The following is a 15,000-nucleotide window of genomic DNA, read 5'->3' on the forward strand; positions in this document are numbered from 1 at the left end:
TATATATATATATATATATATATATATATATATATGTGTGTGTGTGTGTGTGTGTGTGTGTGTGTGTGTGTGTGTGTGTGTGTATGTATAAAGAAATTAACCCACAGTTTATGGAAAAAAAATCTATTGAGGTTTTGAAAAGGGAGATGGTTCCTTCGAAAGCTCAACATATTTAATTTTTCATAAATTGTGGGTTATTTTAGTTATCATAGATAAATGGACAATTTTGTATTTTAATGTATGTTTATATATATATATATATATATATATATATATATATATATATATATATATATATATATATATATATATATATATTATATATATTATATATATGTACTGTATATACATACATATATATATATATAAATATATAAATATATATATATATATATATATATATATATATATATATATATATATATATATATATATATAGATATATATATATATATATATATATATATATATATATATATATATATATATATATATATATATTGTATATATTTAAAAGGATGTAAAATATATAAACCTTATGAACAAAGTTAAAGACAGTAGAAAGTTCAACCGAGCTATTATATTTTGAAGAATGACCTCACCAAGCAGTCGAGATTTTCTTGTTTGAAGATCCTCGAAGCAGAGAATTTAATTACCAGTCTCGGCTATTGGTTTAAATCTAATGAAACCTATAAATCTAGGTCTATTGAGAGCCAAGTTGTCGTTATAAAGGAAAACTGATTTAGTGACTTAGCTCCAAAACTTTTAAGTTAAGAGTTATAAAACTTTGAGCTGGTTACAAGAAATGAGATGTTGGATTTGGTCTACTGGATGGTGCTACGTAACCTCATACGCCAGGTGGTTCTATTCTTGTGTGTGACTAGATTAAACATTGCCCAACCTAATAGCTATATCTGAAAGTAAGTGTTGTGCCATCTCGCAGTCAAAAGTAGAGGCTCCATCTAGATAAGCGACACCAGGGTGAAGACATTTCGTTGGGTGAAGACTTTTTCGCTGGGTGAAGACTTGTTCGTTGGGTGAAGACTTGTTCCTTTGGGTGAAGACTTGTTCGTTGGGTAAATATTTGTTCTGTTGGGTGAACATTTGTTCATTGGTTGAACGCTATTCGTTATTTGGATGCTTGAATTTTAGTTTGGTTTTTGAAAAGCCAAATATTTGAAGATGGCATTCCTTATTGCGACAGGTGAGTTCGATTAAGATTGGAATGAAGGTCCTGTTTTCTTAGAAATAAATTTGACCTTTGACCTTTCCAAGACAATCCTTGAAGAAGGTTTAACTACCAAAATGCTGAGGAAAATTAGATGAATTTTCTTATTCAGTAGGGCATGGGTTTTATGTCATTTATCAGGATAAATTTAATATTTTTGTGTTTATTATAGTTTAGAAAATATCGATAGTCAAATTGGATTAAGATTTTTCTGAAATATTTCATGTGTTTTTTAATCTGTCTAGAATAGAGATGATTATTATTGAAGAGTGAAAATTTTTATCGTTTTTTTTAAAGAAAAAGTAAATAGAAATATTTTAAGCATGTTTGGGAGTGTGTTATTTCAATTTAACTTGCATATTTCATTTAGAAACAAATTGGGTGTGGAATAGAATTTTTGTCTCGAGGATTTTTAGTGTAGTTATTACTAACTTGGAAAATACCCAACCATGGTATATACTTTCCAAAAAAATATTTTTCATGGATGGCCATTGTTCATTCCTTTAGTTTTATTTATTTTTTCCTAAGCAGTTGCATAATGTTTTGCATGAGGCGTTTTCTCTTTCAAGTATTAAATACACCTCTAGATTTAATACAGTATATATTGTATACCTATACTCTATTTTTTATAGCGGTGCATATTTGCACTTGACTCACAGGGGTGCCCTTTTAGCTCGGAAAGGTTCCTGATACCTGATTGGTCGGAAGTATTTTTGTCCGAACACTTTCATTGTTCTCGAATGATTACCAAGTAATGTGAATCGAAACTTATTTATTAACCTATATTTCTCCATCATATATATGTTTTGTCAATAAACAATGCGAAAGTATAAATACATTATATAGAATCGTCTTGGTAAGTCTAAATTTAATAACACAATCCGCCGAAGTCAACGACAGCAGCTTGTTTTCGGATGCAGGCTTTGTAATTTTTCACATATTTTAACACAAATTGGGTAAGATTACACTCAGCATCAGTTAAACATGTTATTATAAACTTTCTTTGAATACCAGAACTTACCAAAAACATGGAATTAATAAAACCCGATATTTGTGAAAACTTATGGGGAGGTAAAAGAACAGCCTGTAGCGGCCTGGCGGGAAAACGATCCCTTCTGACTTGTAGACGCAGTTTTTTCTTTTTTCTTTCGTAATATAGTTCGGCCTATTCCTTTCAGTTTAAATAGTCTTACATTGTTTCTCTTCGTATTATTTTGCTTAGCATTTTCCCACATTCCTGTTCCTCACCTAATATCTATCTATTTTCCCCGATATCCCTTTTTTCATATATGGGATATCCGCACTACGATTCCTTATTTCTTATCCTCTGTCGAAAGTGATGGCTTGAAGGGAAGCGCGTGTTAGTCTCATTAAAATAGTGTAGAGGCGGGAATAAAAAAATACTATGCTTAATATCAGGTTTACAGAATAGGTTATACTTGCTACACAGCATAACATTTATGTTGTTATTATTATTTACATACATACTGACGTAAGGTGCAAAACATTAGCAATCGTAGTGCGGATATCACATAGGCCTATATGAAAGAAGGGATATCGGGGAAAATAGATAGATATTCGGTGAGGAACAGGAATGTGGGAAAATACTAAGCAAAATAATACGGAGAGAAACAATGTAAGACTATTTAAACTGAAAGGAATAGGCCGAACTATATTACGAAAGAAAGAAAAAAACTGCGTCTACGAGTCAGAAGGGATCGTTTTCCCGCCAGGCCGCTACAGGCTGTTCTTTTACCTCCCCATCAGTTTTCACAAATATCGGGTTTTATTAATTCCATGTTTTTGGTAAGTTCTGGTATTCAAAGAAAGTTTATAATAACATGTTTAACTTATACTGAGTGTAATCTAACCCAATTTGTGTTAAAATATGTGAAAAATTACAAAATTACAAAGCGTGCATCCGAAAACAAGCTGCTGTCGTTGACTTCGGCGGATTGTGTTATTAAATTTAGACTTACCAAGACGATTCTTTATAATATATTTATACTTTCGCATTGTTTATTGACAAAACATATATATGATGGAGAAATATAGGTTAATAAATAAGTTTCGATTCACATTACTTGGTAATCATTCGAGAACAATGGTGTTCGGACAAAAATACTTCCGACCAATCAGGTATCAGGAACCTTTCCGAGCTAAAAGGGCACCCCTGTGAGTCGAGTGCAAATATGCACCGCTATAAAAAATAGACTATAGCATGGTGCATTATGTACGTTACAGGGTGTTTCTTCCTGTTTGAATTTGTCACGTCTTCGTTCTTATCATTAGCGAGGCTTTATCCCTGCCTTTCTATAAACTCGAACTAGTAAAGATAGATATATATATATATATATATATATATATATATATATATATATATATATATATATATATATATATATATATATATATATATATATATATATATCAACACAACATCGTGTTTAAATAGAAATAAATTTCTACCTCATACTTGGGATTGAACGCTAGCCCCTTCTAATGAAAGGCCAGGTCGAAACCAACCATTCCACCAGAGACCATAAAAAGATATCGGAACCTGACGCTACGCAGCTGTCCGAGGATATCGGGTAAAACTCGCTGGTAAGAAACTGATGTCTCGCCAGGTAAATCCTCGGACAGCTGGGTAGCGTCAGGTTCCGATATCTTTTTATGGCCTCTCGTGGCATGGTTGGTTTCGACCTGGCCTTTCATTAGAAGGGGCTAGCGTTCGATCCCAAGTATGAGGTAGAAATTTATATATATATATATATATATATATATATATATATATATATATATATATATATATGTAAGTATATATATATATATATATATATATATATATATATATATATATATAAGTATATATATATATATATATATATATATATATATATATATATAAGTATATATATATACACATATATATATATGAAGATTTATACGTGTTATTCATATATATTTATATAAGCCATATATACCTCCTAATATCTGGGAATCGAATCCGTGCCCAAGAAATTTAGGTTTCAGTTACTTATCCAATTCTGACTTTGTGAATCAGTGGCTGTTACTGGAACCTTAGTTTCTTTGACCCAGGTTCGATTCCTAGATGTTAAGAGGTATGTATATATATATATATATATATATATATATATATATATATATATATATATATATATATATATATATATATATATATATATATATATATATATATATATATATATATATAAGTATATATTTGAGCAATGTCTGTTTCTGGGTTGCCCGAGAGAGAAAAAATAACTGAGATACTACCACATACTCCATATAACTTAGGAATTATTTATAAACCATTTTGCTGTAAGATTATCACGTCAGTCGCTTCATACATCTACGTAAAAGGCTTATCAGTGGTGCTTTTAACCTCATCACAAGCTGCACCATTCACCACAATCTTGCATTTACTCATGCGTTTTATAGATAAGGCAATTCCTTTCTATGTCTAACCCTTCTAGGCCTTTCTCTCTTACCCCATAGCTTCGGAATTATTAACGATTTTCACTAGCATATTTTCTTTTATATTCTCATGACCAAACCATTTCTAAATACTCATTTAGAAGTCTTAACATTTCAACATATTGTGACATTTTATTTACAATATTCTTCTGACACCACATATATTATACAAATAGTTCTACATAAATAGTTTAGTTCGATAACTTCAACCTTTTTTATTTATTCACATATGACATCTACATTTCACTTCCAGAAAGGAGATTTGGCTCTTAACACATCTTAACTTTTCAATAAAAGACATTTTGCTCATCAACACATCTAAACTTCACTTCCATAAAGGAGATTTGGCTCAAATCACATCTAAACTTTATCTTCCATGAAGTGGATTTGGCTCAAAACATTAACTTCACTTTCGTAAACATTTGGCTTAATAACACGACTAAATTTCATTTCCATAAAAGAGATTTTGCTCATCAACACATGAACTTCCCTTCTATAAAGTAAATTTAGCTTAACACATCTAAACGTCACTTCCATGAAGGGAATTTGGCTCAATACATTAACTTCACTTCCGTAAAGGAGATTTGGCTCAATAACACAACTAAATGGCATTTCCATAAATGAGACTTTGCTCATCAACACATTTAAACTTCACTTCTATAAAGTAGATTTGGCTCAACACATATAAACTTCATTTCCATAAAGTAGATTGCTCAACAACACTTGCATATATTCCCACGTTGATTCCTACAGATAATCCAAGTCTTCTTGATATTTTGTTCATGACTTGCTTCCTTTCTTACCCCTCCTCCCTCCACTAGAGGTGTACTGTAGGACTTCTGAAAAGTATTTGCAATGTCTCTTCAGCCCCTTGTTATACTTCATTTATTTTTTTCTGTACCTCTGTTCACTCTTCCCTCCTTCCAGCCTTCTGTTCATCGTGCACTCTGCCGTTTTTCCCAATTTCAGACCCATATGGTCCAAATTTGTAAATCGAATCCTTTCTTACTCTGCTTATTCTGACTCTATTTTCGTACTGCTATCTCTGTTTTCATCCTGCTATCTCTGTTTTCATCCTGCTATCATCAGTTGTACAGTTAGGTACATGAATTTCCTGGCCCACTTAGTTCTGAGGAAATGCATCATGTCACACCTTTGCTGTGCAGCGAGTAAAAAAACAGGCACTGTATAGAGAGGTAGCTGAGGTATTGGGTGAGTTGCACACAGGAACTTGCCATGTAGTTGGTGTGACAGGAAGCACTTGCTCAGAGCGAGGTGTACCATTAAGTCTTGCGACTAACTGTACCTCTTCTTCGAGTCATTTTAGAATTTAGTGCTTTACCATCTTGCTTTCTTTTAGGTCTCATGTTCTTTGTTCCACTCACATTTACTCAAGGCTTAACTTTGTTTTTTTGTTCCTTCTGAACAGGGTCTGTGCCGCGGGGGATCGGGCGAGGGCGAAGCGAAACGCTTGGCGGCGTTGGAGAACACCAACGCCACCCTTAGACAGCAGTTGGAGGATTTGGAAATCCTCACACGCCAACATCACACCCTCCAAAGACACGTCCAGGAGAAGGACTTGGAGTGCGTTACTCTGAAAGAGAAACTCAAGCTCAAGAACGAACTCTGTCAGGATTTGGTGAGTACTTGTGTACCACGGTCTTGTTTAATACAGGTTTATGGTTCGTGCTGGTTTTGATTATTGTTGAATTACAAGGATTTTGGATGTCTCGAAGACTGTCCATCCAGGGAGACTACACATGCTCTTGGGTAGAGCGATTTGGTTTAAATATTTAGATTTTTTATCTTATTTTTGAACTTATTTAACGTGGTACTGTTTACTACATCCACTAGAAGTTTTTTCCAGGTATTTGATAATCTGTATGTAAAGAAATTGCCACATTGAGTAGTGGTGTATGTTTTCAATACCAGTTTGTTTCCGTTACCTCTGGACTGATTTGTGCCAAGCGTAAATAGATTGTTGTAACCTAAATTTGTTATTCCTTTCAAGTATTTTGAATGCCTCTTTTTAACTGTCCCCTTAGTCGTCGAGTTTTTAGATCAAATAAGTTCAAACTTTGCATTCTCTGTCTATATCTAAATTGCCTTAGTGTTGGAACTAGTTTGGTGGCCCTAAGTTGTACTGCTTCCAGTCAATCTATCTCCTTCAAAATACTTGAAGCCCAGAATTGGACAGTTGTAGTACAGTGTCTCTGTTTCTGTATGTGAATTGTCTCTTTATGTAACTTGTTAGTTTCTATGCTTTCTTTTCAGCTTTTATGCTCTGAACTTAAAATACTGTATTTGTTAATAATAATGCCGATATCTTCCTCCTGGTCCACACTTTCTATTTCATTACCCAGCTGTAAGTAATCTGTTTGTGGGTTACTATAACTTATGTGCATAACTTTGCATTTCCCTCAGTGGAAAGGCATTTGCCATTATCTGGACCATTCACCTAACTTGATTAGATCCTCTTTTTAAGGCTACTACATCATCTGAGTTTACAGCATTTATACCTAATGTAGCATCGTTGGGAAATTCGGCTCTTCTACTAGTTAATCTTATATATATGTCGTTAAAGTAGATCAGAAATAGAAATGGGCCAAGGACAGTTCCTTGAGGTACTCCGCTTGTAACAGCTGCCCCCTCTGAGGCTTCTCCATTGATTACAACTCTGTTTTCTGTTTGTCAAGGACAGTTCCTTGAGGTACTCTGCTTGTAACAGCTGCCCATTCTGAGGCTTCTCCATTGATAACAACTCAATGTTTTCTGTTTGTCGAGGACAGCTCCTTGAGGTACTCTGCTTGTAACAGCTGCCCACTCCGAGGCTTCTCCATTGATAACAACTTAATGTTTTCTGTTTGTCAAGGACAGTTCCTTGAGGTACTCCGCTTGTAACAGCTGCCCACTCTGAGGCTTCTCCATTTATTACAACTCTGTTTCCTGTTTGTCAAGGACAGTTCCTTGAGGTACTCCGCTTGTAACAGCTGCCCACTCTGAGGCTTCTCCATTTATTACAACTCTGTTTCCTGTTTGTCAAGGACAGTTCCTTGAGGTACTCCACTCGTAACAGCTGCCCACTCTGAGGCTTCTCCATTGATTACAACTCTGTTTTCTGTTTGTCAAGGACAGTTCCTTGAGGTACTCCACTCGTAACAGCTGCCTACTCTGAGGCTTCTCCATTGATTAAAACTCTGTTTTCCGTTTGTCAGCCAATCTTCTATCCATTCAGCTAGTTCGTCATTAATGTGTAGTGGTCTAATTTCAACCATTGAATTTTTATGAGGTGCTTAATCAAAAGCCTTTTGAAAGTCTAGGTATATGATGTCTATCGTCCTGCTTTTGTCATAAATGTTAAACATGTTGTGGAAAAATCCCAACAGATATGTCACACAGTATCTCTGTCTGAAACCGTGTTGGCTCTCTATCAAAAAATTGTTTTTCTCTATATGTTGTACTATTGAATATACTGTAATTGATAAAAAAAAATTGCAAAGCACTGAGGTTAGACATACTGTATTGGTCTGTAATAGACATATGGTCTGAGAGAGAGAGAGAGAGAGAGAGAGTGAGCTATAGCAAGAGAGTGAGCTAGAGCTAAAGAGTGAGCTCGAGCTAGAGCTAGAAAGCGAGCGAGCGAGCTAGAGAGCTAGAGCTTGAGCTAGAGAGCCAACAAGCGAGAGAGAGAGAGAGAGAGAGAGACATTATTAATCATAGCCACCAAATTGTGTAACAAGACATGAAGAAGTTAACGCAAATCCATTGATTATCACGTCTGTCCTCACTTCACGCATCTATCCTCACTTCACGCGTCTATCCTCACTTCACGCGTCTATCCTCACTTCATGTGTCTATCCTCACTTCGTGTGCCCCTGTCGAAGGGAGACTTAAGCAGTTACGTGCCTCTGGTGGTTTAATTGGAATGGTAATTAAGACAGTGAGGGGCTGCATAATGCATTTTGATGCATTACGACAACCGGTTCTTGATTTATTTTAAGATGCATGCGAGGGTCTACTACATCTCTTTTTGGGGTGCACTGTGAGCAACAGGGCATCTTTATTATCCGCCATTTGCTCGGGTGGGGGGGGGGAGAGGGGGGAGGGGGAGGGGGGAGCGGGAGCGGGAGCGAATGCAGTTGGTTGTGGAAATTACTTTTTTTTATGATTGAGCTAGAAATATTTTCCTTAAGTTTTTCCCGTGTTTTTCTAGTATGATTTAAGATTTAGTTCTAATTTATTATTATTATTATTATTATTATTATTATTATTGTTGTTGTTGTTGTTGTTATTATTATTTATACCCATTTTGTTCTGTATGTTTTTGTAAATATATATATATATATATATATATATATATATATATATATATATATATATATATATATATATATATGTATATATATGTATATATATATATATATATATATATATATATGTATATATATGTATATATATACATATATAATATATATATATATATATATATATATATATATATATATATATATATATATATATATATATATATATATGTATATATATGTATATATATACATATATATATATATATATATATATATATATATATATATATATATATATATATATATATATATATATATATATATATATAATTTTTTTTTGCGTGACAATGCATCGATCGTTTAGACTGATAAACCCTCATGAATTATGAAGTATTTTTGAAGTTTATGACCGAATTTTTTTTTTTAATTTTACTCCTTGATTTATAGTATTTTATGTACGTTTTTTTCTGACTTTGATACAGAGTTTTGTAACTGGAATCCCTTATTTATATTTAATTCACCTTTTAGCCATTATTCATTGGGAATTATTGTACTATTTCCTCTCAACGGCTGGTTATTCATTTAAACCCAATTCTTAATTAACTGTCAAGTGAAAGTTTTATAAACTGCAATTCTAAGTGTTGGCATTGTTCTGGCCTATATGGTAATGTCCCTGACTGGTGATCGCCAAACTGGTTCGATTCCCGCTAAAACTCGTCAGTTTCTATGGTCGCTGCAACCTCACCATCCTTGTGAGGTGAGGATGACGGGTTTTGGGGGAGCCTATAGGTCTATCTGCTAGGTCTTCAGCAGCCATTGCCTTGCCCTCCTTGGTCCTAGCTTGGGTGGAGAGGGGCTTTGGCCCCGATCTTATGAATATATGGTCAGTATCTAGGGCATTGTCCCGCTTGGTAGGGAAATGTCACTCTCTTACATCTGCTATTCATAATCGGCCTTTAAACCTTAGTGGACTTTTTTTTTTTTTTTTTTTTTGATCTCTTGATATTTCATTACTTTTGGTAGATTGGAAAATAAATCAAGTTTACAAGCAGTATTATTATTATTATTATTATTATTATTATTATTATTATTATTATTACTACCACTAGCCAAGCTACAACCCCATTTGGAAAAGCAAGATGCTATAAGCCCAAGGGCTCCAATAGGGAAAAATAGCCCAGTGAGGAAAGGAAATAAGGAAATAAATAAATGATGAGAACAAATTAACAATAAATCATTCTAAAAGCGGTAACAACGTCAAAACATATATGTCATATACAAACTATAAAAAGACTCGTGTCAGCCTTGTCAACATAAAAACATTTGCTCCAACTTTGATCTTTTGAAGTTCTACTGATTCAACTACCTGATTAGGAAGATCATTCCACAACTTGGTCACAGCTGGAATAAAACTTCTCGAATAATGTGTAGTATTGTGCGTCATGATGGAGAAGGCCTGACTGTTAGAATTAACCGCCTGCCTAGTATTACGAACAGGATGGAATCCGTTTTATCTTGATATTGCTAGTCAATTTGAATACATTTTTAGAATACATTGCGTAAGGACACAGTAGGTTTTGGCATTACCCAAGGAAAACCATTTGGATTTGCTTATTTTCCTAGACTGCACGACTTAAATTGTATTATTAACTCTAGGAATAGTTTATCAAGATATATAGTCTCTATGGTGCACTCGGGCACGCTGTTCTATCTAGTTTCTCTTGCTCTTGTTTTGTTAAAGTTTTTATGGTTTATATAGGAAATATTTAATTCAATGTTGTTACTATTCTTAAAATATTTTATTTTTCCTTGTTTCCTTTCCTCACACAGGCTATTTTCCCTGTTGGGGCCCCTGGGCTTATAACATCGTGCTTTTCCAACTAGGGTTGTAGCTTAGCATTTAATAATAATAATAATAATAATAATAATAATAATAATAATAATAATAATAATAATAATAATAATAATAATAATAATAATAATAATAATAGTCTTGGGTAGCACCATAGCCTCTGTACCATGGTCTTCCGCTGTCTTTGATTAGAGTTCTCTTGCTTGAGGGTACACTTCAGCACACTGTCATTTCTCTTCTTCTTTTTTGAAGTTCTAATAGTTTATATAAAAGATTTATTTTAATGTTGTTACTGCTCTTGAAATATTTTATTTTAATTGTTAAATTACTTCTTGTACTTTATTTATTTCCTTATATCCTTTCCTCACTGGGCTATTTTCCCTTTTGAAGCCCTAAGGGTTATACCATCTTGCTTTTCCAACTAGGGTTGTAGCTTAGTAAATAATAATAATAATAATAATAATAATAATAATGATAATAATAGGCTATGGCACTACGATTATTATTATTATTATTGTTATTATTATTATTATTATTATTATTATTATTATTATTATTATTATTATTATTATTATTATTATTATTATTATTTACTAAGCTACATATCATCATCGTAGTGCCATAGCCTATGTACCATGATCTTTCACTACCTTGGGTTAGAGTTCTCTTGCTTGAGTGATACTCAGGAACACTATTCTGTTTCCTTACTTCCTTATTTCCTTATTTCCTTTCCTTACTGGGGCAAAAGCAGGATGCTATAAGCCCAAGGGCTCTACTCTTGGGCTTATAGCATTCTGCTTTTCCAACTAGAGTTGTAGTTTGGCTAGAAATTAATGAAAAATTATACAACTTGATCTTATCAGAGAATTAGTCTCTCTTCTATTTGCTTTGGTGTATTTGTTGCTTATCAAAAAATAAGATGTTACTTGAAATATCAATGAAAAAAAACATGGAATATTAATTTAAATTCGCTGAAGTCTTTGTTACTTCTTAACTGGTACAAGCACTGGTGGCTTTATAAAATTTGCCCCACTAATTTATCAGTCTTTGGATTCACACTTTAAGCTTCAAACTAGCCATTGTCCAAGCTTAGTCATTCTTCCTCAAAATCCAGGAATCAGAGTGGCACAAAATATTTGGTCATTGCAATGTGAGTGATCTGAAATTAGAAAAGGTTGATGGTATCAAGAAATAGCGACCCTGGATAGCGTGAAAAGCTTTAGTCGAAGAAGTTGATGGCATGATGGCAATAAAGAAAAACTATTTTTATTGTAAAACATATGTCACTCTGACTATTCATGGGGAAGGGTTGTGGTAGCATATGTAGTTACGTCCCTGACTTGGTGATCGCCAGACTGGAAATTGAGTCCCACTCAAACTCTGTTATTTGGTCGCTGCAACCTCACCATCCTTGTGAGCTAAAGATAGAGGGTTTGGGTGAGCCTATATGTCTTATCTTCTGAGTCATCAGTAGCCATTGCTTGGCCTCCTTGGTCCTAGCTTTGGGGTAGAGGGTGCTTGGGCGATTGTATATATGGTCAGTCTGTAGGACATTGTCTTGCTCGATAGGGCAATGCCACTGTCCCTTGCCTCTCCCATTCATGAGCGACCTTAATTCATAAAGGGTATAAACAGTGCATCTTTAGCGTACTCACATAATCGCTCTTTGTTGAACTGAAAGAGTGTGCTAGTGTTTTGTGAAGCAATGCAGTTAAAAGAACAGAACAGAACATAATAGGTAATCATGTCTCGTATCATATTTGGGAAATTCTTGTTCTTTCTGTGTGTTCAGAGTGAATAATCACCGTTCATTATTGTGTCCCTTATATCTTATTTAAGAAATTATTTTATTTTGCACATAGTGAAGAATAACTGTTCTTTAACGAGTCCCTTGTATATCAATTGGAAAATTATTGTTCCCCATTGGAGTGAAGAATCACAGTTCAATATAGTGTTCCTCATATCTAGTATGGGAAATTATTGTTCTTTTATAGTGCTCAGAGTGAGGAATCACAGTTCAATATAGTGTTCCTCATATCTAGTATGGGAAATTATTGTTCTTTTATAGTGCTCAGAGAGAGGAATCACAGTTCAATATAGTGTTCCTCATATCTAGTTTGGGAAATTATTGTTCTTTTATAGTGCTCAGAGTGAAGAATCACAGTTCAATATAGTGATTCTCATATCTAGTATTGGAAATTATTGTTCCTTTATTATGCTTAGAAAAATCACAGTTCAATATAGCGTCCCTCATATCTAATATGGGAAATTATTGTTCTTTTATAGTGTTCAGAGTGAGGAATCACAGTTCAATATAGTGTCCCAGACTAATATGGGAAATTGTTGTTCTTTTATTGTGCTTAGACAAATCACAGTTTAATATAATGTTCCTCATATCGAATATGGGAAATTATTGTTCTTATATAGTGCTCAGAGTGAAGAATCACAGTTTTTATCTCGTGCTTTTATATCTTATTTGGGAAATGCTTGCTCTTTCATTCTACCGCGCCCAGACTCTCCAAGCAGCCGTCTGGATGCTGTTACGTCTCCTTTAAAAACATTCCCTCCACAGATGACCCCCAATTACCTGCTGCCTTTGGCACTGAGCGAGCGTATTGCATTGATCTGTATGTGTTTAGCCAAGATGGTCCGTGTTGTTATTATTATTATTATTACTTGCTAAGCTACAACCCTAGTTGGAAAAGCAGGAGGCTATGACCCCAGGGGCTCCAATAGGGAAAATAGCCCAGTGAGGAAAGGAAACAAGAAAAAATAAAGTATTTTAAGAACCGTAACAACATTAAAATAAATATTTCCTATATAAGATAAGGAAGAGAAATAAGATAGAATGATGTGCCCGATTGTACCCTCAAGCAAGAGAACTCTAATCCAAGATAGTGGAAGACTATTGTACAGAGGCTGTGGCACTACCCCAAGACTAGAGAACAATGGTTTGATTTTGGAGTGTCCTTCTCCTAGAAGAGCTGCTTACCATAGCTAAAGAGTCCCTTCTACCCTTACCAGGAGGAAAGTGGGCACTGAAAAAGTACAGTGCAATAATTAACCCCTTGTGTGAAGAAGAATTGTTTGGTAATCTCGGTACTGTCAGGTGAATTAGGACAAAAGAGAATATGTAAAGAATAGGCCAGACTATTCTATGTAAGTGTAGGCAAAGGGAAATTAACCGTAACCAGAGAAAAGGATCCAATGTAGTACTGTCTGACCAGTCAAAGGACCCCATAACTCTCTAGTGGGATAATTACATTCTTTCTGTAATAAGCTGTACAGTATTATGAAATATTTGGATTAGTAAGGGGCTAATTAGTTATTTTGCTGCCGAAATGTGAAACTATCTTTTTGTAATAAGCTGTATTGTGAAATATTTTTTAGGATTAGTAAGGGGCTAAATACATAATTTCCTGCTGAAATGTGACTTTTTGTACTGAAGTAATGGTAAAATGGACACTATTCTATCTTTTTATTATTATTATTATTATTATTATTATTATTATTATTATTATTATTATTATTATTATTATTATTTATTACTTGCTACGCTACAACCCTAGTTGGAAAAGCAGGATGCTATGAGCCCAGGGGCTCCAACAGGGAAAATAGCCCAGTGAGGAAAGGAAACAAGGCTAAATAAAAGTTTCAAGAGTATTAATATTAGAATAATAATCTCTTATCTAAGCTATGAAAACTTTTAACAAAACAAGAGGAAGAGAAACAAGTATTTCTATTACTTTTATTTTTAATAGTTTATTACATGAAAGATCTTTTTTAATGTTGTTACTTTCCGTAAATATTTTTTTCTGAATTATTCATTACTTCTCATATAGTTTATTTATTTCTTTATTTTCTTTCCTCACTGGGGGCTAATTTTTACTGTTGGAGTCCTTTGATTTATAGCATCTTGCTTTTCCAATTAGGGTTGTAGCTTAGCTAGTAGCCTAATAATAATAATAATAATAATAATAATAATAATAATAATAATAATAATAATAATAGTAATGGTAATAGTAATAATAATAGTAATAGTAATAATAACAATAACAATAATAATAATAATGGAGAGAAATAACTTTCATTTTATAGAAAATTCTCTCTCT

General features: G+C 33.6%; 1 protein-coding gene across 1 annotated transcript in view; it reads left to right on the forward strand.

Annotated features, from left to right (window-relative positions):
• LOC137653391 (putative leucine-rich repeat-containing protein DDB_G0290503) overlaps positions 1-6,830 on the forward strand; it is a 181,493-nt gene extending 174,663 nt beyond the window's left edge. Inside the window, exons 6-7 of the mRNA XM_068386777.1 lie at positions 6,159-6,368; positions 6,741-6,830. Of these exons, the coding sequence (XP_068242878.1) occupies positions 6,159-6,368; positions 6,741-6,830 (300 nt within the window). The remainder of the gene's footprint in view (positions 1-6,158; positions 6,369-6,740) is intronic.
• The last annotated feature ends 8,170 nt before the right edge of the window (positions 6,831-15,000 follow it).

Source organism: Palaemon carinicauda, chromosome 1, assembly GCF_036898095.1.
Source record: "Palaemon carinicauda isolate YSFRI2023 chromosome 1, ASM3689809v2, whole genome shotgun sequence".
Lineage (NCBI taxonomy): Eukaryota > Metazoa > Arthropoda > Malacostraca > Decapoda > Palaemonidae > Palaemon > Palaemon carinicauda.